Source organism: Drosophila obscura, unplaced genomic scaffold (assembly GCF_018151105.1).
Source record: "Drosophila obscura isolate BZ-5 IFL unplaced genomic scaffold, ASM1815110v1 contig_194, whole genome shotgun sequence".
In the NCBI taxonomy this organism is placed as follows: Eukaryota; Metazoa; Arthropoda; class Insecta; order Diptera; family Drosophilidae; genus Drosophila; species Drosophila obscura.
The window spans coordinates 821,124-846,670 of record NW_024542783.1 but is presented as its reverse complement, the minus strand read 5'-3'; the positions used below and the strand labels follow the sequence as shown (position 1 = coordinate 846,670).

The following is a 25,547-nucleotide window of genomic DNA, read 5'->3' as shown; positions in this document are numbered from 1 at the left end:
TCCAGCTAGTCAGTTAGCAAAGTCTAATGTCATATGGCTATTAACCTATGGAAAAAAAAACTACGTCTCCGGCAAGACGCAAAGTAGCATGACGCAGCCCCAGTGTAAACAGCCTATGAGACTACAATTTTACTCTCATGCTAACACTCTCTAGGCAGCAAAATTAGCAAAGTCTAAAGCATAGTATCTAGAACCGCGGGATTCCTGTCAAACTCCATATAAAAAAAACTGTGGCAGGAATTTTTCGTTTACGTGTTCCTGGAGTGTGTATCCAGCAACGCGATCGGAATCCACAGATTTATATCGATAGTTGCCTATCGGGACCGTGTGGGGACTGAGAGAACAGCTGATACCCAGCTCAGGAATATATACTTTACAATTCTTCCTGAAATGAATGGTGCATGATGTAGGCAAAAACTGTCCGCAAAACCAAAATGAGAGATGAAAATTATTATTTTTTGTTTTGCAACAAAATATATCCCGCCACCTACACAATCACTTCATCATCAGAGTGCTTTTTTTTCCTTTTTTATTTTAGCAGAATTATTCTTTTTTTTTTGGAACAATATATGCCGCCACCACCACAATCACTTCATCATCAGAGTGCATTTTTTTCCTTTTTTAATATTATCAGAATTTTACAGTTGGCACTGTTTACAAAACACAGCTGTTAAACCCTGTTTAAGCTGTGTTCCACAGCCTCACGGAATAACAAGCAAATTCATGGCAGGAATTTTCCGTGGTGCTGGAGACAGGCTTAATGTCTAACACCTTTAAAAAGTCTATGGACAATAAATCTATGAATGTATGTAAATACCTAAGCTTAGGTAATAACACAGCATTACCTTTTCAGTTTAGTCGATAGCACTAGTCAACACGATTTTTCCTCAAGGAACAAAATGAACTTTTTCTTAAAGATTTGGGGCTTAGAAATGGTTTGATGATATTTTTTTTTCTATGGCAGAACTTTTTTTTAAAGAATTTTTGAAAACTGGTATTTTTTGTAAACCTTTTTTCAGAGGTAGCGCTTGTTTTTTTCACATAACTCTAGTATCCTACGTCTGGTTGTAAAGAACTTTGCTATTTTGAATAGATAATTAAAAAGCTAGAAGTTGAGCCCAAACACAATTCAGCTTACCGTCTGGGAAATATAAAGCATTGAAATGCAAAAATGATGATTTTTGAATTTTGACTTTAAAAACTAGGTATTTTTTACGAAATTTTTTCTGGAGCTAAAATTCGTTAACCAAACCTAAATTGGAAAAAATTAACAAAAAAGCCTTTTGCAGGTTGGGCTCGCCCAACCTTCCAACAAAGGAACGCTCGGTACCAAATGGTACAACCCTTTTTCGTTTGCTTTGTTCCCTTGGTTTTAATGAGCGATACCTTTAACGACGCCAAATTAATGAACCTATACACAAAAAAATAGAGGACACAAGATATTTTTTTTTCGACTTTTCCTGAGTTTTTAAAGTCAAAATTTCGTAAAAAATACCGCACAAAAATCATCATTTTTGCATTTCAATAAGACGGTAAGCTGAAATCACAAAGTGTTTAGGCTTAACTTCTAGCTGTTTTAATTATCTTTTCAAAATAGCAAAGTTCTTTACAAGCAGACGTAGAATCCTAGAGTTATGTGAAAAAAACAAGCGCTACCTCTGAAAAAAGCTTAAAAAAATAAATACGACTTAAAAAATTCTTAAAAAAAAGTTCTGCCATAGAAAAAAAACCATAATTCTTTAAAAAAATTTAAAGCCCCATATCTATCAGAAAAAGTCGGTTTGGATCCTTGAGGAAAAAAAAAGTTCGATTTTGTCGAGTAGTGTAATTGAATCGTTTTATTATATTTATTTTATTAAAAGCCTTTGGTACACCCTTACTTGAACAGTTAAGGAGTATATTAGATTTATTGTCGAAGTGGATGTATGTAATGCGCAGAAAGAATCGTTTCCTACCGCAAAAATTATACATGTCTATTCTTGATCAGCATCAAGAGCCGAGTCGATATAGACATGTCTGTCCGTACTTCTGTCCGTCCGTCTTGATGAGTGCCTGATTCTCAGGGACTTTAAAAGCTAAAGCAACCAAATTTTGTGATGTCACATTGTTCTAAATTTTCGCTTTGTATAAAAGTAGAGTCGCTGCAACAGCAGTCGCAGCAAACAAAAAAGACTGTTTTTTATAAATATTTAAAAAATCTTACGATTTGGGGATAATAGATTTAATATTGGACATTTCCACAGTACTGAAACCATTGTTAACCCTTGTCCAAAAAAAGTTTCAAGTTCCAATCTTGTTTGATTAATGTTAGAACTCTTTCTTTTACAAATTTTTAAAATAAAATTTTATAAAATTACATCTTTTAAAATTAGCAAATCTTATAGAAAATTTAATAATTTATTGGATAAACTGATAGCTTATAATATAATATACAGGGGTGCCACAGAAATCACTAGTGAAATGGAAAACCGCGCAGAGGATTTCCGTTTAAAAATTTCCGCCGTGCCACAGAATTTCGAGCGATTTCATTTTTCTTAGCATTGTCACAAACCAAATTCGAACTAAGGCTAGGGTTGACACCTTTCAAGATTCAATTCGAATAGGGTTCATATTGCAGTTTTATTGATTTTATCATATCAAAACAATTGGTTTTTATTTTTTCTTGTATGATATAAAATAATTGATTTTTCAAAGCTGTACTTTTATAATTTCAAAGCAAAAAACAGCCCATATCGTGCGAGGCACCCCTGATAAATATATTATCATGATTATGATTAAATACATCCTTAAAACACACCCAAAACAATTTGAATCTAACTTTCCCATAAAGGTTGTTCAATTGGTGATTAACCCTCATCCAAATAATTTAACATTATACAGGTTGAGTTAATAAAATAAGCATTTTAGTAAATCACTATCCAATCCGCTAACTGAATTTTCACCTAGCGATTCCGCTCTCAATCCGCTGCAGAGCGAGGTGGCCACCTAGGACGATTCGGAATTTCGAAGTTAATACAGTAATGCCACCTTTTTTAAGTCGAATTCGGAGCAATATATATTTATTTCTGTTGTTCTTTAATTAAGCATTAAAAAAAAAACTCTTTGCAGTAAAGCTTCCCTTACGTCAAACGTGTGCATACTTTTTGTGCAAATTGTGAAAACATTTGTAGTCATTTGTAGTTCTACCAGGTGGCATCGCTTCAAAATGTCAAAACAGAACTAACAAAACATTTTTACACATTATTGCCATTGCATTTATGTCAAAAAGACCTGTCCGCCTAAGTGCAGACTCATGGCGGCACAAATAGAAGCATAGCGATCATTATACCAAATACTGGTAATTATAATGAACTAAATTAGCAGTTGTTTGAGAAAACAGTCACAAAAACCACATACGTATCGTCTGAACGATGCGCATCTGTAATATGTTGCCTCCGTACTTATTCGATGGCCAACAGTCTCGGTAAAAGCATTTAATTAAGTTTACCGTAAAATTCAGATGTCTGTTGTTTTTGAACAGCTGATTGCTGCCATGCACGGAGAGTTGCCAGACAACTGCTAGAGTTGCCGAGTACATTGTTTTGTTTGACTCGCACGATATGGGATGTTTTTTTGCTTTGAAATTATAAAAGTACAGCTTTGAAAAATCAATTATTTTATATCATAAAAGAAAAAAATAAAAACCAAATGTTTTGATATGATAAAATCAATAAAACTGCAAAATGAACTCTATTCGAATTGAATCTTGAAAGGTGTCAATCCCAGCCTTAGTTCGAATTTGGTTTGTGACAATGCTAAGAAAAATGAAATCGCTCGGAATTCTGTGGCACGGCGGAAACTTTGAAGCGGAAATCCTCTGCGCGGTTTTCCATTTCACTAGTGATTTCTGTGGCCCCCCTGTATATACATATGTACAGCATGAACTTCAGTATTTAATATATACAAATGGGCATATCCGCGGGAAGCGAACGTACGTTCGCGATCTCTTAATGCAAAAAAAAATATAGAAAACGACTCGTCAATATATTGTATGTCATATAAATAATAAGCTTACATATGTATATATTAAACGTGTACCGGGTATGAGAAGACTTCCAACGCTCAATACAAAAACAACACAAACGAAATTGACCGCAATCACCAATAATTTACGTACAGAAACTATTTGGGGGTTGGAAATAGTTATAGAAAATATAGCAATATCAGTAAAATAGATCATTTTCGAATTCCCATACACTTGTATCAACGTGGATTAATATGATGCGATCGGTCGAACAACAACCTACTATTTTTAGATGGATTTTTTATACTCTTGTAGAAGAATAATTAATTATTTCAGATGCTTCCAATACACAGAATCAGGGCCGGCTTTAGGTCTTATGACTCCCAGGGCGTACATGAAATGAGGAGCCACCTTTTGATATTGGAAGCCTTGACAAAAACAGCTTCTAGTCGTCTAGTCTAGTTTGCGCCACCAAAACTTGCTCACCTTGTCCTAAAGCCGGATTTGCACATAATATCATTAAGCATTTATGTAAGTTTTTTTCTTAACGAACTGGAATTTGATTAATTGCTTCCGTCTGTCTGTTTTTTTTTTGCAAACTAGTCCCACAAAACAGACTTTTATGGTTGATAAATATGTCGGAATCACCAATGTCAAATATTTCGACCAAAAAGCTGAACCACCGGCAAAAAGAAACAAGTCAAGTGAAAAATTTGTTTTTGTTTATCAAAATAACTTAGTCCAACATCAAGTTAGAAACAGAAAACGAAAACTATTTTTACCCCAATTTTTAATAGTTATAATTTAATTCATATAAAAGCCGAATGACTTTGAATGACTTACCAATTATTCTGCAAGAGCATAAACAGCTCGGCCCCCGAAGCTAGATATTATTTTTATGTTGTGTAATTTTATTTATCAAAATGCAATTTGTAATATTAGCTAACCAAATAAACATACTATGCAGAATGCAGTTCGGCATAATCTGTCGCTTCATAAATGCTTTATGCGTGTTGAGAATGTAAAAGGAGCAGTTTGGACGGTTGATGAAATCGAGTTTTACAAACGACGACCACAGCGTACAACTAGCATTGGTAACAACTTACAGGGAGCTACCAATTTGCCTGATGCAAACTATTTCGTAGCTCTGAACTTTGGGTACGTGGGCTTTTATCTAACTGTTTGTTCATCCTTTTTCTCCTGCATTTATTTCTCGAAATTTATTGTATCAAATCTTTTTAATAACAAAATTGCATGATGAAGAGGAAACAAATTATTTTAAAATCGTAGCTATCATTGTTAGCTAACAATTTTTTGGTGTGGAGTGCTTTAGTCCGTCTTAGATTCATTGTAAAAAATTGATCTAACTCATCAAAACAATATATTTTAACTTCTTTTTATCAAAGAAATAGTTAATCGGCCGGTCGCCGGCTTTTGAAAACAAAAAATTGGTTCCTGTTTTTGCTAACAATTTTTTACACAAACTAACTTATTTTAATAAATCTGGGCCTTAAACATGCTTAGCGATATTTTGTTTTTTCTATAGTTGAACTCTTTAACTTTTTGTGTAACATCCAATTTTATCTCAGCCGTTTCTTCATAGATTTTAATGAACAATACTATTAATGAACCTTATTAAATATAGGGACAAAATATATTATTTTTTTCGACTTTTTCTTAGTTATTAAAGGAATATAAAAAAAATGCCCCAAAGAATGATAAATTTTGCATTTAAAAGCTAAATAATTCCCAGATGGTAAGCTCAAGGTATAAAGTATTCAGGTCGTCTTTATAGATGAATTTATAAGCTTTTTATAATGGAAAAGTTTATTACAACCAGATGTAAGATACTTATGTTATGTGAAAAAAAGAAGCGCTACCTCTGAAAAAAGCGTAAAAAATACAAACTTTTTTTTTCGACTTTTCCTGAGATTTTAAAGTCAAAATTTCGTAAAAAATACCGCACAAAAATCATCATTTTTGCATTTCAATCAGACGGTAAGCTGAAATCACAAAGTGTTTAGGCTTAACTTCTAGCTGTTTTAATTATCTTTTCAAAATAGCAAAGTTCTTTACAAGCAGACGTAGAATCCTAGAGTTATGTGAAAAAAACAAGCGCTACCTCTGAAAAAAGCTTAAAAAAATAAATACCAGACTTAAAAAATTCTTCAAAAAAAAGTTCTGGCATAAAAAAAAAACCATAATTCTTTAAAAAAATTTAAAGCCCCATATCTATCAGAAAAAGTCGGTTTGGATCCTTGAGGAAAAAAAAATTCGATTTTGTCGAGTAGTGTAATTGAATCGTTTTATTATATTTATTTTATTAAAAGCCTTTGGTACACCCTTACTTGAACAGTTAAGGAGTATATTAGATTTATTGTCGAAGTGGATGTATGTAATGCACAGAAAGAATCGTTTCCTACCGCAAAAATTATACAGTTCTATTCTTGATCAGCATCAAGAGCCGAGTCGATATAGACATGTCTGTCCGTACTTCTGTCCGTCCGTCTTGATGAGTGCCTGATTCTCAGGGACTTTAAAAGCTAAAGCAACCAAATTTTGTGATGTCACATTGTTCTAAATTTTCGCTTTGTGTTTCGCTTTGTATAAAAGTAGAGTCGCTGCAACAGCAGTCGCAGCAAACAAAAAGGACTGTTTTATAAATATTTAAAAAATCTTACGATTGGGGATAATAGATTTAATATTGGACATTTCCACAGTACTAAAACCATTGTTAACCCTTGTCCAAAAAAAGTTTCAAGATTCCATGTTTCATTTTGCCAATCTTGTTTGATTAATGTTAGAACTTTTTCTTTTACAAATTTTTAAAATAAAATTTTATAAAATTACATCTTTTAAAATTAGCAAATCTTATAGAAAATTTAATAATTTATTGGATAAACTGATAGCTTATAATATAATATACAGGGGTGCCACAGAAATCACTAGTGAAATGGAAAACCGCGCAGAGGATTTCCGTTTAAAAATTTCCGCCGTGCCACAGAATTTCGAGCGATTTCATTTTTCTTAGTATTGTCACAAACCAAATTCGAACTAAGGCTAGGGTTGACACCTTTCAAGATTCAATTCGAATAGGGTTCATATTGCAGTTTTATTGATTTTATCATATCAAAACAATTGGTTTTTATTTTTTCTTTTATGATATAAAATAATTGATTTTTCAAAGCTGTACTTTTATAATTTCAAAGCAAAAAACAGCCCATATCGTGCGAGGCACCCCTGATAAATATATTATCATGATTATGATTAAATACATCCTTAAAACACACCCAAAACAATTTGAATCTAACTTTCCCATAAAGGTTGTTCAATTGGTGATTAACCCTCATCCAAATAATTTAACATTATGCATGTTAAATTAATAAAATAAGCATTTTAGTAAATCACTATCTAATCCGCTAACTGAATTTTCACCTAGCGATTCCGCTCTCAATCCGCTGCAGAGCGAGGTGGCCACCTAGGACGATTCGGAATTTCGAAGTTAATACAGTAATGCCACCTTTTTTAAGTCGAATTCGGAGCAATATATATTGTTTTCTGTTGTTCTTTAATTAAGCATTAAAAAAAAAACTCTTTGCAGTAAAGCTTCCCTTACGTCAAACGTGTGCATACTTTTTGTGCAAATTGTGAAAAAATTTGTAGTCATTTGTAGTTCCCCCGGGGGCATCGCTTCAAAATGTCACGGGCCCAAACAGAACTAACAAAACATTTTTACACATTATTGCCATTGCATTTATGTCAAAAAGACCTGTCCGCCTATGTGCAGACTCATGGCGGCACAAATAGAAGCATAGCGATCATTATACCAAATACTGGTAATTGTAATGAACTAAATTAGCAGTTGTTTGAACGATGCGCATCTGTAATATGTTGCCTCCGTACTTATTCGATGGCCAACAGTCTCGGTAAAAGCATTTAATTAAGTTTACCGTAAAATTCAGATGTCTGTTGTTTTTGAACAGCTGATTGCTGCCATGCACGGAGAGTTGCCAGAAAACTGCTAGAGTTGCCGAGTACATTGTTTTGTTTGACTCGCACGATATTTTTTGCTTTGAAATTATAAAAGTACAGCTTTGAAAAATCAATTATTTTATATCATAAAAGAAAAAAATAAAAACCAATTGTTTTGATATGATAAAATCAATAAAACTGCAAAATGAACTCTATTCGAATTGAATCTTGAAAGGTGTCAATCCCAGCCTTAGTTCGAATTTGGTTTGTGACAATGCTAAGAAAAATGAAATCGCTCGGAATTCTGTGGCACGGCGGAAACTTTGAAGCGGAAATCCTCTGCGCGGTTTTCCATTTCACTAGCGATTTCTGTGGCCCCCCTGTATATACATATGTACAGCATGAACTTCAGTATTTAATATATACAAATGGGCATATCCGCGGGAAGCGAACGTACGTTCGCGATCTCTTAATGCAAAAAAAAATATAGAAAACGACTCGTCAATATATTGTATGTCATATAAATAATAAGCTTACATATGTATATAATAAACGTGTACCGGGTATGAGAAGACTTCCAACGCTCAATACAAAAACAACACAAACGAAATTGACCGCAATCACCAATAATTTACGTACAGAAACTATTTGGGGGTTGGAAATACTTATAGAAAATATAGCAATATCAGTAAAATAGATCATTTTCGAATTCCCATACACTTGTATCAACGGTGATTAATATGATGCGATCGGTCGAACAACAACCTACTATTTTTAGATGGATTTTTTATACTCTTGTAGAAGAATAATTAATTATTTCAGATGCTTCCAATACACAGAATCAGGGCCGGCTTTAGGTCTTATGACTCCCAGGGCGTACATGAAATGAGGAGCCACCTTTTGATATTGGAAGCCTTGACAAAAACAGCTTCTAGTCGTCTAGTCTAGTTTGCGCCACCAAAACTTGCTCACCTTGTCCTAAAGCCGGATTTGCACATAATATCATTAAGCATTTATGTAAGTTTTTTTCTTAACGAACTGGAATTTGATTAATTGCTTCCGTCTGTCTGTTTTTTTTGCAAACTAGTCCCACAAAACAGACTTTTATGGTTGATAAATATGTCGGAATCACCAATGTCAAATATTTCGACCAAAAAGCTGAACCACCGGCAAAAAGAAACAAGTCAAGTGAAAAATTTGTTTTTGTTTATCAAAATAACTTAGTCCAACATCAAGTTAGAAACAGAAAACGAAAACTATTTTTACCCCAATTTTTAATAGTTATAATTTAATTCATATAAAAGCCGAATGACTTTGAATGACTTACCAATTATTCTGCAAGAGCATAAACAGCTCGGCCCCCGAAGCTAGATATTATTTTTATGTTGTGTAATTTTATTTATCAAAATGCAATTTGTAATATTAGCTAACCAAATAAACATACTATGCAGAATGCAGTTCGGCATAATCTGTCGCTTCATAAATGCTTTATGCGTGTTGAGAATGTAAAAGGAGCAGTTTGGACGGTTGATGAAATCGAGTTTTACAAACGACGACCACAGCGTACAACTAGCATTGGTAACAACTTACAGGGAGCTACCAATTTGCCTGATGCAAACTATTTCGTAGCTCTGAACTTTGGGTACGTGGGCTTTTATCTAACTGTTTGTTCATCCTTTTTCTCCTGCATTTATTTCTCGAAATTTATTGTATCAAATCTTTTTAATAACAAAATTGCATGATGAAGAGGAAACAAATTATTTTAAAATCGTAGCTATCATTGTTAGCTAACAATTGTTTGGTGTGGAGTGCTTTAGTCCGTCTTAGATTCATTGTAAAAAATTGATCTAACTCATCAAAACAATATATTTTAACTTCTTTTTATCAAAGAAATAGTTAATCGGCCGGTCGCCGGCTTTTGAAAACAAAAAATTGGTTCCTGTTTTTGCTAACAATTTTTTACACAAACTAACTTATTTTAATAAATCTGGGCCTTAAACATGCTTAGCGATATTTTGTTTTTTCTATAGTTGAACTCTTTAACTTTTTGTGTAACATCCAATTTTATCTCAGCCGTTTCTTCATAGATTTGAATGAACAATACTATTAATGAACCTTATTAAATATAGGGACAAAATATATTATTTTTTTCGACTTTTTCTTAGTTATTAAAGGAATATAAAAAAAATGCCCCAAAGAATGATAAATTTTGCATTTAAAAGCTAAATAATTCCCAGATGGTAAGCTCAAGGTATAAAGTATTCAGGTCGTCTTTATAGATGAATTTATAAGCTTTTTATAATGGAAAAGTTTATTACAACCAGATGTAAGATACTTATGTTATGTGAAAAAAAGAAGCGCTACCTCTGAAAAAAGCGTAAAAAATACAAACTTTTTTTTTCGACTTTTCCTGAGATTTTAAAGTCAAAATTTCGTAAAAAATACCGCACAAAAATCATAATTTTTGCATTTCAATCAGACGGTAAGCTGAAATCACAAAGTGTTTAGGCTTAACTTCTAGCTGTTTTAATTATCTTTTCAAAATAGCAAAGTTCTTTACAAGCAGACGTAGAATCCTAGAGTTATGTGAAAAAAACAAGCGCTACCTCTGAAAAAAGCTTAAAAAAATAAATACCAGACTTAAAAAATTCTTCAAAAAAAAGTTCTGGCATAAAAAAAAAACCATAATTCTTTAAAAAAAATTTAAAGCCCCATATCTATCAGAAAAAGTCGGTTTGGATCCTTGAGGAAAAAAAAAGTTCGATTTTGTCGAGTAGTGTAATTGAATCGTTTTATTATATTTATTTTATTAAAAGCCTTTGGTACACCCTTACTTGAACAGTTAAGGAGTATATTAGATTTATTGTCGAAGTGGATGTATGTAATGCACAGAAAGAATCGTTTCCTACCGCAAAAATTATACAGTTCTATTCTTGATCAGCATCAAGAGCCGAGTCGATATAGACATGTCTGTCCGTACTTCTGTCCGTCCGTCTTGATGAGTGCCTGATTCTCAGGGACTTTAAAAGCTAAAGCAACCAAATTTTGTGATGTCACATTGTTCTAAATTTTCGCTTTGTGTTTCGCTTTGTATAAAAGTAGAGTCGCTGCAACAGCAGTCGCAGCAAACAAAAAGGACTGTTTTATAAATATTTAAAAAATCTTACGATTGGGGATAATAGATTTAATATTGGACATTTCCACAGTACTAAAACCATTGTTAACCCTTGTCCAAAAAAAGTTTCAAGATTCCATGTTTCATTTTGCCAATCTTGTTTGATTAATGTTAGAACTTTTTCTTTTACAAATTTTTAAAATAAAATTTTATAAAATTACATCTTTTAAAATTAGCAAATCTTATAGAAAATAGAAAATTTAATAATTTATTGGATAAACTGATAGCTTATAATATAATATACAGGGGTGCCACAGAAATCACTAGTGAAATGGAAAACCGCGCAGAGGATTTCCGTTTAAAAATATCCGCCGTGCCACAGAATTTCGAGCGATTTCATTTTTCTTAGTATGTCACAACCAAATTCGAACTAAGGCTAGGGTTGACACCTTTCAAGATTCAATTCGAATAGGGTTCGTATTGCAGTTTTATTGATTTTATCATATCAAAACAATTGGTTTTTATTTTTTTCTTTTATGATATAAAATAATTGATTTTTCAAAGCTGTACTTTTATAATTTCAAAGCAAAAAACATCCCATATCGTGCGAGGCACCCCTGATAAATATATTATCATGATTATGATTAAATACATCCTTAAAACACACCCAAAACAATTTGAATCTAACTTTCCCATAAAGGTTGTTCAATTGGTGATTAACCCTCATCCAAATAATTTAACATTATACATGTTAAGTTAATAAAATAAGCATTTTAGTAAATCACTATCTAATCCGCTAACTGAATTTTCACCTAGCGATTCCGCTCTCAATCCGCTGCAGAGCGAGGTGGCCACCTAGGACGATTCGGAATTTCGAAGTTAATACAGTAATGCCACCTTTTTTAAGTCGAATTCGGAGCAATATATATTGTTTTCTGTTTTTCTTTAATTAAGCATTAAAAAAAAAACTCTTTGCAGTAAAGCTTCCCTTACGTCAAACGTGTGCATACTTTTTGTGCAAATTGTGAAAAAATTTGTAGTCATTTGTAGTTCTACCAGGTGGCATCGCTTCAAAATGTCAAAACAGAACTAACAAAACATTTTTACACATTATTGCCATTGCATTTATGTCAAAAAGACCTGTCCGCCTATGTGCAGACTCATGGCGGCACAAATAGAAGCATAGCGATCATTATACCAAATACTGGTAATTGTAATGAACTAAATTAGCAGTTGTTTGAACGATGCGCATCTGTAATATGTTGCCTCCGTACTTATTCGATGGCCAACAGTCTCGGTAAAAGCATTTAATTAAGTTTACCGTAAAATTCAGATGTCTGTTGTTTTTGAACAGCTGATTGCTGCCATGCACGGAGAGTTGCCAGAAAACTGCTAGAGTTGCCGAGTACATTGTTTTGTTTGACTCGCACGATATGGTTTTTTCTATTTGAAATTATAAAAGTACAGCTTTGAAAAATCAATTATTTTATATCATAAAAGAAAAAAATAAAAACCAAATTGTTTTGATATGATAAAATCAATAAAACTGCAAAATGAACTCTATTCGAATTGAATCTTGAAAGGTGTCAATCCCAGCCTTAGTTCGAATTTGGTTTGTGACAATGCTAAGAAAAATGAAATCGCTCGGAATTCTGTGGCACGGCGGAAACTTTGAAGCGGAAATCCTCTGCGCGGTTTTCCATTTCACTAGCGATTTCTGTGGCCCCCCTGTATATACATATGTACAGCATGAACTTCAGTATTTAATATATACAAATGGGCATATCCGCGGGAAGCGAACGTACGTTCGCGATCTCTTAATGAAAAAAAAAATATAGAAAACGAATCGTCAATATATTGTATGTCATATAAATAATAAGCTTACATATGTATATATTAAACGTGTACCGGGTATGAGAAGACTTCCAACGCTCAATACAAAAACAACACAAACGAAATTGACCGCAATCACCAATAATTTACGTACAGAAACTATTTGGGGGTTGGAAATACTTATAGAAAATATAGCAATATCAGTAAAATAGATCATTTTCGAATTCCCATACACTTGTATCAACGGTGATTAATATGATGCGATCGGTCGAACAACAACCTACTATTTTTAGATGGATTTTTTATACTCTTGTAGAAGAATAATTAATTATTTCAGATGCTTCCAATACACAGAATCAGGGCCGGCTTTAGGTCTTATGACTCCCAGGGCGTACATGAAATGAGGAGCCACCTTTTGATATTGGAAGCCTTGACAAAAACAGCTTCTAGTCGTCTATAGTTTGCGCCACCAAAACTTGCTTACCTTGTCCTAAAGCCGGATTTGCACATAATATCATTAAGCATTTATGTAAGTTTTTTTCTTAACGAGCTGGAATTTGATTAATTGCTTCCGTCTGTCTGTTTTTTTGCAAACTAGTCCCACAAAAATACACATTTACAGACTTTTATGGTTGATACATATGTCGGAATCACCAATGTCAAATATTTCGACCAAAAAGCTGAACCACCGGCAAAAAGAAACAAGTCAAGTGAAAAATTTGTTTTTGTTTATCAAAATAACTTAGTCCAACATCAAGTTAGAAACAGAAAACGAAAACTATTTTTACCCCAATTTTTAATAGTTATAATTTAATTCATATTAAAGCCGAATGACTTTGAATGACTTACCAATTATTCTGCCAGAGCATAAACAGCTCGGCCCCCGAAGCTAGATATTATTTTTATGTTGTGTAATTTTATTTATCAAAATGCAATTTGTAATATTAGCTAACCAAATAAACATACTATGCAGAATGCAGTTCGGCATAATCTGTCGCTTCATAAATGCTTTATGCGTGTTGAGAATGTAAAAGGAGCAGTTTGGACGGTTGATGAAATCGAGTTTTACAAACGACGACCACAGCGTACAACTAGCATTGGTAACAACTTACAGGGAGCTACCAATTTGCCTGATGCAAACTATTTCGTAGCTCTGAACTTTGGGTACGTGGGCTTTTATCTAACTGTTTGTTCATCCTTTTTCTCCTGCATTTATTTCTCGAAATTTATTGTATCAAATCTTTTTAATAACAAAATTGCATGATGAAGAGGAAACAAATTATTTTAAAATCGTAGCTATCATTGTTAGCTAACAATTGTTTGGTGTGGAGTGCTTTAGTCCGTCTTAGATTCATTGTAAAAAATTGATCTAACTCATCAAAACAATATATTTTAACTTCTTTTTATCAAAGAAATAGTTAATCGGCCGGTCGCCGGCTTTTGAAAACAAAAAATTGGTTCCTGTTTTTGCTAACAATTTTTTACACAAACTAACTTATTTTAATAAATCTGGGCCTTAAACATGCTTAGCGATATTTTGTTTTTTCTATAGTTGAACTCTTTAACTTTTTGTGTAACATCCAATTTTATCTCAGCCGTTTCTTCATAGATTTTAATGAACAATACTATTAATGAACCTTATTAAATATAGGGACAAAATATATTTTTTTTTTCGACTTTTCCTTAGTTATTAAAGGAATATAACAAAAATGACCCAAAGAATGATAAATTTTGCATTTAAAAGCTAAATAATTCCCAGATGGTAAGCTCAAGGTATAAAGTATTCAGGTCGTTTTTATAGATGAATTTATAAGCTTTTTATAATGGAAAAGTTTATTACAACCAGATGTAATAGCCTTTTTACACTGGGCGCGTCTGCTATTGATATCGGCATAGACGCAATGAAGCAGAAAAGGCGTTTACATTGGAAGACGTGCGTCTTGAATTTGGATTTGGGTGTTTGATGACAAGGAAAGATACACAAATTTTTGAAAATCAACAGAATTAAGCAAGACGTCAGGAAAATGGACGAAAAAGAATTGATTCTCATATTTAAATATTATTTTCAGACATTTCATTGTAGAGTTTGTGGGAGTTCTTCTTCAAATTATGAAAACCACCGAAGTTCGTCTCCAGCAGTGTCTTAATGGCATCAGGGGGTCCGAAAAATTTCATATGATAATAATACAATCAGTTTCAAGTATTTTATTTAATGACTTCATGTATATTTTCACCTTTTTGCACAATCATACATTTTTAGCGCCAAAATTTGATTTTTGATCTACAATTTGTTGTTGTTATTAGTGGTGATAGTTGCGCTGATAGGCAGAAAATCCCAAAAATGAGCATAAGCAATCGAATATATCGAATAGACGCATATGAATCAGAAAGTGACGCAACTTTTTGCCACCACTGGGGCCCTATACCTAACCTATGTAAAAAAAAAAACTGCGTCTCCGGCAAGACGCAAAGAAGCATGACGCAGCCCCAATGTAAACAGCCCATAAGATACTTATTTTATGTGAAAAAAAGAAGCGCTACCTCTGAAAAAAGCGTAAAAAATAAAAACTTTTATTAATTCTTATAGCCTTTTCCATCACAGCACATCCATTAGGAACGGTGGGAATTTCTGACAGATGTGAATCTCTGATTTCTATTGGCACCATCCACCATCCATGAAAAATAGCTGATGCACACAATTTGGTGCGGCGGAAAATTTTTTCTTTTATAATTTAAATGAATATTAATAATATTGCAATGGTTGTGAATTTTATTCAGCACCAAAATATATTCTTGTATAATCTAATCATGTTGCTGGACAAGGATGATGATAATAATGTGCTCAACATTGACGAGGAGAATTTATTGGAATGGATTTGATTTGAAAACACTGAAGCGTGGTCATTTGTGACTGCTTCTACTAAATTCAATCAATGTTTTAAATACAATTATATATTCTATGTTTTTTGAGAAGCGGTTTGAGAGGAAGATGTACCCAAAAACCACGATGCGTTTTTTAAGGAAAGTTTTGTATAGCCATAGCATTGTATACTTTGGGTTCTATTTCTGAGTACAGAATAGTAGAAAGGCTGTCAGCCCATAGCATGTGCAATATCCTGCATGAGTTTTGCAGAGCATTCATAAATCAGAGGATCCCAGAGGATATTCCACAAACCGAGTTTTTGTGCCTGAGGCAATTCTGACATATCAGATGTTTTATTGTTGTTTTTACAAATTTCTTGTCTGTCATTGCTTACATTTTCGTAGTGAATTCCGATATTTGGTTGTGAATGTCAAATATTTATGGTTGCATTTGACAATTATCGAAAAAATACCGCACAGAAACGTGCGAATTAGGAAGATCCCAGATGGATGGTGGAATAACTGGGAAATTTTCGGAACGGCAAAACCTTACGGACCATCCCCGAAATGAATGGTGGATGGTGGCCTGTGGGAATAGGCTATTAAAAAAGTTCTGGCATAGAGAAATAAACAAATTTCTTTAAAAAAAATTAAAAGCTCCTAATCTATCAGAAAAACTCGGTTTGGTTCGACACAAAATAAATTCAATTTTGTCGATTAGTTTAATTGGTCAGGGCAATAATACGTTTTCGTACTAACCAGGGACCGTAATCATTATAAGTTATATTTTAAGAGTCATATGGTAATGACTACACAAGGGTACAAGGGTTTTGTTGATTAAGAACTGAATGTTGTTTTTAAGGTAATTGGGGACGCTGAATCCAACCCTTGGTTTTTTCCTATCAGATCGAGTTTTCGCAATAAACCGTTATATCCAAAATTAAGGCACTTCCCTTACATAGAGTGGGCTAACTTGAAACCGGTTAACCATATTCAGCTAAAAAAAATGCAAAACTTGCCAACAATACTGTCTTCAGGTCGTGCCTAAATTTTTTTTTTTTGATATTAAGTTACTTTCAGCTGTGATTAGTTAAACGATTTATTTGGCCTCCACGTCTGATACGGGTAAACGCCACCTCCTGATTGTTTTCTTGAAAGACTTGATTAATTGTTTTAACTTTTAAATATGATGACTGGAAGTGTATGTATGATGCTCATGCAATGACGTTTTTGTTAGTAAATTGTTAGCTTGATTTACAGAGTAAGCGGGACATATAAAAATTTTCAGGGGTGCCACAGAAATCACTTCCGCTGGAAAATCACCTCAATTCCATTCGGCCGTGCCACACACCGATTTTTCAGCGGAATCAAAATCGCTCACAATTTATCCAGCGATTTGATTAAATACACCCATAAAACAACCCTTAAACGATTCGAATCTTACTTTCCCATAAAGGTTGTTCAATTGGTTGTTAACCCTTATCCAAATAATTTAACATTATACAGGTTGAGTTAATAAAATAAGCATTTTAGTAAATCACTATTCAATCCGCTGACTGAATTTTCAATTAACGATTCCGCTGTCAATCCGCTGCAGAGCGAGGTGGCCACCTAGGGCGATTCGGACTTTCGAAGTTAATACAGTAATGCCACCTTTTTTTTAAGCATTAAAAAAAAAACTCTTTGCAGTAAAGCTTCCCTTACGTCAAACGTGTGCATACTTTTTGTGCAAATTGTGAAAACATTTGTAGTCATTTGTAGTTCTACCAGGTGGCATCGCTTCAAAATGTCAAAACAGAACTAACAAAACATTTTTACACATTATTGCCATTGCATTTATGTCAAAAAGACCTGTCCGCCTAAGTGCAGACTCATGGCGGCACAAATAGAAGCATAGCGATCATTATACCAAATACTGGTAATTGTAATGAACTAAATTAGCAGTTGTTTGAGAAAACAGTCACAAAAACCACATACGTATCGTCTGAACGATGCGCATCTGTAATATGTTGCCTCCGTACTTATTCGATGGCCAACAGTCTCGGTAAAAGCATTTAATTAAGTTTACCGTAAAATTCAGATGTCTGTTGTTTTTGAACAGCTGATTGCTGCCATGCACGGAGAGTTGCCAGACAACTGCTAGAGTTGCCGAGTACATTGTTTTGTTTGACTCGCACGATATGGGATGTTTTTTTGATTTGAAATTATAAAAGTACAGCTTTGAAAAATCAATTATTTTATATCATAAAAGAAAAAAATAAAAACAAAATGCTTTGATATGATAAAATAAATAAACTGCAAAATGAACCCTATTCGAATTGAATCTTGAAAGGTGTCAATCCCAGCCTTAGTTCGAATTTGGTTTGTGACAATGCTAAGAAAAATGAAATCGCTCGAAATTCTGTGGCACGGCGGAAAATTTGAAGCGGAAATCCTCTGCGCGGTTTCCCATTTCACTAGTGATTTCTGTGGCAACCCTGTATATGTGAAATGTCTTCTGGTAGGTTGCAGGAATCAAATAAATTGTTATTTATTACTTTCATTCTAGTAAGCGAAACTTTGTCTATTCCGTGACCACTTAGAAGTCTGTTAATTTGTTTGATTTCCAGACGGCTTAGATTACAATTTTTGACTTTAAAACATGTTTTGTCCCGTATATAAGGAAATAATTTTGTGTAACCTTTATTTCTTTCCGTGGCATAGGTCATATATTCTCTTTCCCAATCTTCTTTAATTTTATTATAAATATTTGTGATGGCGTCTTTAAGAGGCCAGCGAGAAATAAAGAATGTGCCATTAATTTTAGCATTCTTTGCAGCAATATCAGCTAGTTCGTTTTTTTTTATGTGTACATGGCTTGGAATGTAATGAAATTCCACTACGAGCAAACAGGGAGCGTTTTTAATTTTTTTTATTATTTCTTTGACAATGTAAATATCTGGGTTGATCTTTTTTAAATTTAAAATCCCATTGAGGATATCAGTGAGGATTGCAGTTTTAAGAAAGTTTTCGGAGAAGGCAAAGTCAATGGCCCTATTAATGGCTAAAAGCTCAGCTGTGAGTGACGATAACCTTTTGTTGGTAAATAAACTTAACGGATCCTGATTCTTTATGGATAACGGCAAAACCCACGTGATTGTCTGTGACTGAACCATCCGTGAAAATTAAATTGAAGTGTTTAGATTTTAAATGAGTTAATTTTTCTTGAGCGAACGAATTTATAAGAACAATACTTGCAGATCTTTTGTTTGGACATGAGCCCTTGAAAAATTCTGTGTCGGTTGAAATTTTGTTGTTAAAACTACGTACATCTGTGATCGGTACAATTGCATTCAAAATGTCTTTAAACTCGTCCTAGACTTTGGCGTAGCTGGTATTCCGTGCCGCAAAAGAACTGACCAAAAGCGATGACGCCGGAAGACCATAGGCAAAAACCTTAGTCAGCTCCTTTGCTGTAATAAACTTTAGCCTGTATTCAGGTGGAAGTTCGGCAGCTAGATTGTAAGTTATATTTACCGGGGTGGTTTTTATTAGGCCTAGTGCTCGCCTAAGATGAAAATGTATATGAACTTTAATTTTGTTGGATACCACCTTAGAAATATTTGCAAATGAGGAACAAGAGTATTCTAACTTGGAGCGTACAAAGGCTTTGTAAAACTTTAAAGACTAACTCCGAAGTGACATCCACTGAGCATTTTTAAAAACATGTTATTCTTATTTGATTTTGAAATTATTTCATCTATGTGAAGTACTGGGGAGTTATTGGCAGCAATTATTCTACCAAGATAATTTACCTTTGAGTGTTTCATTGTTATGTACTATATTTAATGGACGTCTTCTATTACTAAAATGAATTACGGTAGATTTTGTCGAATTGAATCTTAAGTTTTTACTGCTGCATACCATGTTGAATTAATTTATTTTTTCTTTTAAAATGTTCTTAGCCGAATCAAAAACTTTGTGAAAACATAAAATAAAAAAAGTCATCTGCATACTGAAATAGAATACAATTTTCATCATTTATAGAATGAAAGTCTGATGTATAGATATTAAAAAGTATTGCGCTAAGGCATCTACCTTGATACACACCCTTGTGAACAGTTTTTTCCTGTTTGCCGCATTTTAAAACTCTTCTCCAAAAAACTAATTATAACCCTAATATTGTCTATGTCAAACTCCAAATCTATTAGCTTCCGACACAGCAGAGGTATGTTGACTGCGTCAAATGCCTTGCTTATATCCAAAACCGCTGCAACAACCTGAAAGCCTTTGGCTTTGAAATTGGCTATATTATTTATTACATCATTTATGCAGTGTGCAGTGGAGTGGTTTTTTCTAAAGGCATAAGATCTATTGGGCAGTAGATTGTGCCTATTTATAAAAGATTCCAAACGATTCCATACGAATCTTTATCATACCCTCCAAGCTTTTAAATAAAACGCTTAGGAGGCAGATAGGTCTGTTGTTTGAGACTATACATCTACATCTACGTCTACGTCTACATTTTTTTTTTGGTACAGGAATAACCTTTATTATTCGCCAACTATTGGGAATAATTCCACTGAAGAAAATTTCGTTTAATAATGAGAGAAGGTTATCTTGTTGGTCCAAGGGAAGAGAGAATAGCATTTTATAAGATATATTATCTATTCCTTTAGCTGAGTCGGGATTTCTGGATTTTAGAAAAAATAAAAGTTCATCTAAGTTAAAATTATTTCTAGTTAGTGAATGGTCCCATCGCTTTGGAATGGTAGTATTCTCACAAGAGTTAGTGTTGGGTATGTCTGCAATATTCTTACGAAAATTTTGATGTTGAATGTGGAACATAATTCCAAGTACTTTTTGTTGGCTTGATTTGTTTATAAAACTTAAGACTTTTAATTTTTTTGCCACATTTCATTTGGAGATGATGGATTTGAAATTGCATCGGAAAGTGTGTTCATTGTTTAGAGTTTTGTTAGCTTTAATATATTCAAATGCGTCCGTAAGGAGTTTAGTTTTTTAATATTTTTGTCTCTTAGCATTTCTTAATCTAAAAAGTCTTTCACTCGTCTCGTCCCATTATTTTTTAGGAATATAATTGCTATTTACAGATAATTTTATGGTATTATTTGTAGATTATTTTTTTGGTTCAACTATTTAGGTTTTCTAATGTGCTAATTTTTATCTTAGAGAAATCCTCAATTACTCTTTTGTGTACAATTTTATTGCTAGGTTTGATAGAGTAGTTCGAAATATCAATAACTATAGGGAAATGGTTGCTGTTTGAAATTTTAGAGTTTTGAACGGACCAGCTTATGTTATTATTAGATTTATTTACCAGTGTAATGTCTAGTGCTGAAGAATAATTTGGATTGGGTGAAAAAGTTGGAGTGCCATTATTTATGCGAAAAAAACCTGAATTCAATAAAGCTCTCTCCAAATAATTACCTCTAGCATTCTGTATGATGTTTCCCCATATGGACGATTTGGCATTAAGGTCGCCCCCCATAAAAGTCAGGCCATTTAACGAAGCTGCTTTAGTAAATAAATTCTTCCATCCTGATTCAAAAGTTTGAAGGTTGATGTTTGGGGCACAATACACACTAAAAATATTTATGTTTTGGGAGAGATTTTCTGTACTTAGACCTTTTGACTTCAAGACTTGTATTGCATTTCAAAATTTTAAATTGTATATTTTTCTTTATATAAATTCCAACACCTCCGTAACCATCCTCCTGCTCTTTACAGATAAAGTTGAAATTTAATAAACTACACATGGCATTATTTTTGATCCAAATTTAAGATATTATGGCAATATCAATGTTATGGTTAATCAAGAAAATTTCTAGTAGATGCTCATTATTATTTGTAGTAAGACTTTGAGTGTTGTATTGTATATTCATTTGAGATAATTAGAATCAATGTAAATAAAAAAAGAACTAAAGAAAATAATAGATATATGAATGGAAAAAAACAAAAATTAATCAAATTAAGAGTCTTGAAATTAATAGATATTAGTTATAAATTTTACTTAAATCAATTTTACAGTTTGTTTGTAAAATTGTTGTATGTAGTTCCTCTAGGAATTTTCTAGTATCTATATTCATATTATTGTTGTTTGTAAGAAAATGGGAGATGTCTAGAGAAAGTTTGCTAAGGCTTTTTTCAGCTGTGTTAAGAGCCGTCTCATATTGTATTTTGTTAAAGGGTTTAAAAGAAAGTCTCTGCCGTGGAAGAGATTTTAGATTTGCCCAACAGATGCAGTGATATCGTTGCAGTTTTGAAAAAACAAAACAAAAAATTAACGAAAAAAAAAATAATTTCTTGTTTAAAAATGAATACAAAAAATAATAGCCACAAAAATCAAAGTTTTGGTCTAAAAACAGTTGGTTAAACATATTTTAAATAAGATAAAATTTATTTCATTCCAATCGGTAGTCCAAAAAGAAAATTATAAGTATTATAATGTACTTGGAACTAATCGAAAAATGTTCTTTTATAAGATTATAATTATTTTGTTTAGAGATTAAATTTACATAGAAAGCTACTTTAATATAATTTTTCATTAAGCTAATAAAAGCACAATTGCCTCCCCAGCCAATAAACTTGACGAAAATTAAAATTTGTAATTTTTTTTCTTTTCCTTTTGTTTTAATCTACCATTACTGAGCCATGTTTCCTAGAACTTTGTTGAAGTTTTTTACTAACTTGAGGTCGTTGATTTCAAATCTGATCTCCATTTTTTTCCATAAGATCGCGTTTTTAAGGTACAGGTATTAATAGTATTATTGAGCAAAGGTACATTATTAAGAAAAAGGAACTAGAACTACAACCAGGCATATCCTGGGCTCCCCAACATTTTATTGGCAAGGTAATGTGTCTGACTACACAGGGGGGGGCACCGGGGGGGGGGCGGGGCCGGGGCGGCACAGCAGCAGCAGATGGCGACCCCCCCCCCCCCGGACACCGTGACGAAAAAATGTTTTGTAAACAATATTTGTTTTATATTCATGAAAATTAATAAAAATAATAAATCATAATATCCATATAATTGTCATTCATATAATATTAGACTCTTAGTTAGACTCTATTTGTCTTCATTATTAAAATATTTCATTTGGTTTTTTGTTCTCTTATTGCAATTGTTGCTTCGTGTTGTTGATACCCTGGAACCTGCGCACATTGCCACAGAAAAGCTGCAAAGCACTCCAATTATTCATGGGTGACTTTTATAAGCTATGGCTTGAGCTGAAGTTCACTGTTGCAGGAGGAAATACAACTGAAACCCAAACTTTGAGCCAGTGCATCCGTGAACGGAAAAAGAGCCTATTGGCGTTTCAATATTCAATATTCCAATAGCGCAGCCTTGCTCAAGTACGCCTAACTCAAACCCATCAAGCCTGAAAGTCTATTTATATCGCAAAGCTCAAACACCAGCTCGCTCTTGAACGAGTTTTTGCAGAACATTGAGGTAACTTCAGATGATGAAACTGACCAAATAAAGAAGGGATATGCTGAAATTAACTGCTATAGCCCAAAGCCAATTAGCTTTACCTCCAATATTATGGAGTATTGGGAAGAAAAACGATACGAATATCCTCATTTATACCAGCTGGCCAAAGTGGTGCATTCGGTTCCTGCAACACGAGTGAGAGTTGAAAGATCGTTTTCGGCTCCCAAAATAATGCTTATAGATCAACGATGCAACCTCGCTGACGAGTCATTGTCGAAATTACTTTTGTAAAATTAAATAATATTACTTAAGTCACACTACTCGACACGAGTTTTCCTCAAGGAACAAACCCAACTTTTTTTTTAAGATTTGGGGCATAGAAATGGTTTGATGATATTTTTTTTTCTTGGCAGAACTTTTTTTTTTAAGAATTTAAGCTTTTTCAGAGGTAGCGCTTTTTTTCACATAACTCTTGTATCTTACGTCTGGTTATAAAGAACTTTGCTATTTTAAAAAGATAATTAGAACAGCTAGTATTCAAGCCCAAAAACTTTTTTTTTAAGAATTTTGTAATTCTGGTATTTTTTTTAAGCTTTTTCAGAGGTAGCGCTTTTTTTCACATAACTCTTGTATCTTACGTCTGGTTATAAAGAACTTTGCTATTTTAAAAAGATAATTAAAACAGCTAGTATTCAAGCCCAAAAACTTTTTTTTTAAGAATTTTGTAATTCTGGTATTTTTTTTAAGCTTTTTCAGAGGTAGCGCTTTTTTCACATAACTCTTGTATCTTACGTCTGGTTATAAAGAACTTTGCTATTTTAAAAAGATAATTAAAACAGCTAGAATTCAAGCCCAAAAACTTTGTGATTTCAGCTTACCGTCTGGGAAACATAAAGCATTGAAATGCAAAAATGATGATTTTTTGCGGTATTTTTTACGATATTTTGACTTTAAAAACTGGGGAAATTATATCCTGTGACCTCTATTTTTTTGTGTATAGGTACATTAAGGTTGCGGTACCAACTGCCAATTGGAAACAAACCAAACGAAAAAGGTGTTGTACATTTGGTACCTGATCGCGATCCCAATTCCCAATTGGCAGATGGGCCCGCAATTGGGCCCGAATTTTTTAAAAAAAAAGTTCTGCCATAGAAAAAAAAAAAATGTATAAAAAAAATTTAAAGTCCCATATCTATCAGAAAAAGTCGGTTTGGGTCATTGAGGAAAAAAACAGTTCGATTTTGTCGAGTAGTGTAATTAAACGTAACCCAAAATATGAATTTGAAAGCTTAATATCTTCCAGGCGTTAAGCTGCAGATACAAAGCGTCTGGTTCGGCTATTCAGAACTGCAAAGTTCTATGCAACCAGATATAAGATACTTAAGTTATGTGAAAAATAGAAGCACTACCTCTGAAAAAACCTTGAAAAAAATACCAGATTTTAAAAGTTCTTTAAAAAAAAATTATACCATAAAAAAAAAATAAAGTTCTACAAAAATTTTTAAATCCCGAAATCTATCATGTGAGGTCATATTTCAGGCTGAGGTATGCATCAGTCTGTCCATTTCTCGGCCGCTATTATTATCCACAATAAACCATATGAATTAACGTGAAGAATCGTCGACTTTAGATAAACAAATCGAAAACTACGCTTCTGAAAAAGCTTAATGCAACAACATTTTATTGACACCATTACCAGAGCAAGATCTTGCCACCAAGACAGCATCACAGCCGTCACGTCGGAACGTCTGAACGTGGAGGTGGGGTCCTCATTGCAGTAGACTCAAACTTCACGTCGGAACATTTCATAGTCGATGTTCAACAAGACCTGGAATTCCTGTGCGTAAAACTGATTCTCCCAGGCTTCTTGCTCGTATATTCCACCTTCCTCGTATATCTTAATATACGAGCATCACCTGTCTGCTTTAAAAACTGTTTCTTCCTCGCTATCAGATAAAGACTATATGATAGTTCTTGGTGATTTCAATTTGCCAGGTACTGTTTGGTCTTCGGTAAACAAGTCTAATAACTTTATCGACGGCTTGTTAGACATATCCATGTCTCAAGTCAACCATGTGCACAATTCCTTGGGTCGATTGCTTGCTGGTTTACTCATATCCGACATAGCGTTGCTACCCAGCCCACGAACGGCCGCGCTTCGTCCGAGTTACGAAGCTTAATACCATATGAGCGATTTTGATTGGCACTTAACGTTATGAAAGGCACAAACATTTTTTACAATGTACTTGACACACTTTATGACTCCTATGTCTTGTCCGGTTAGATCTGAGAGCCTCCTTGGCTTAACAAAGAGTTATTCAGTCTAA

General features: G+C 33.4%; 1 protein-coding gene across 21 annotated transcripts in view; it reads left to right on the top strand.

Moving 5' to 3' along the window:
• LOC111075397 (forkhead box protein P1) overlaps nt 1–25,547 on the top strand; it is a 345,608-nt gene that overhangs the window by 179,688 nt on the left and 140,373 nt on the right. Inside the window, exons 7-8 of one of the 21 annotated variants that reach the window (XM_041593678.1) lie at nt 4,971–5,161; nt 9,427–9,683. The exons of 15 other annotated variants lie outside the window; for them this stretch is intronic. In XM_041593678.1, coding sequence (XP_041449612.1) covers nt 4,971–5,161; nt 9,427–9,484 — 249 coding nt within the window. In that variant the 3' untranslated portion in view covers nt 9,485–9,683. Of the gene's footprint in view, nt 1–4,339; nt 4,897–4,970; nt 5,277–9,426; nt 9,684–21,221; nt 21,418–21,515; nt 21,739–25,547 lie in introns of those variants that run through there. 5 more of the 21 variants (XM_041593683.1, XM_041593689.1, XM_041593677.1 and 2 more) reach the window with 5 other exon arrangements.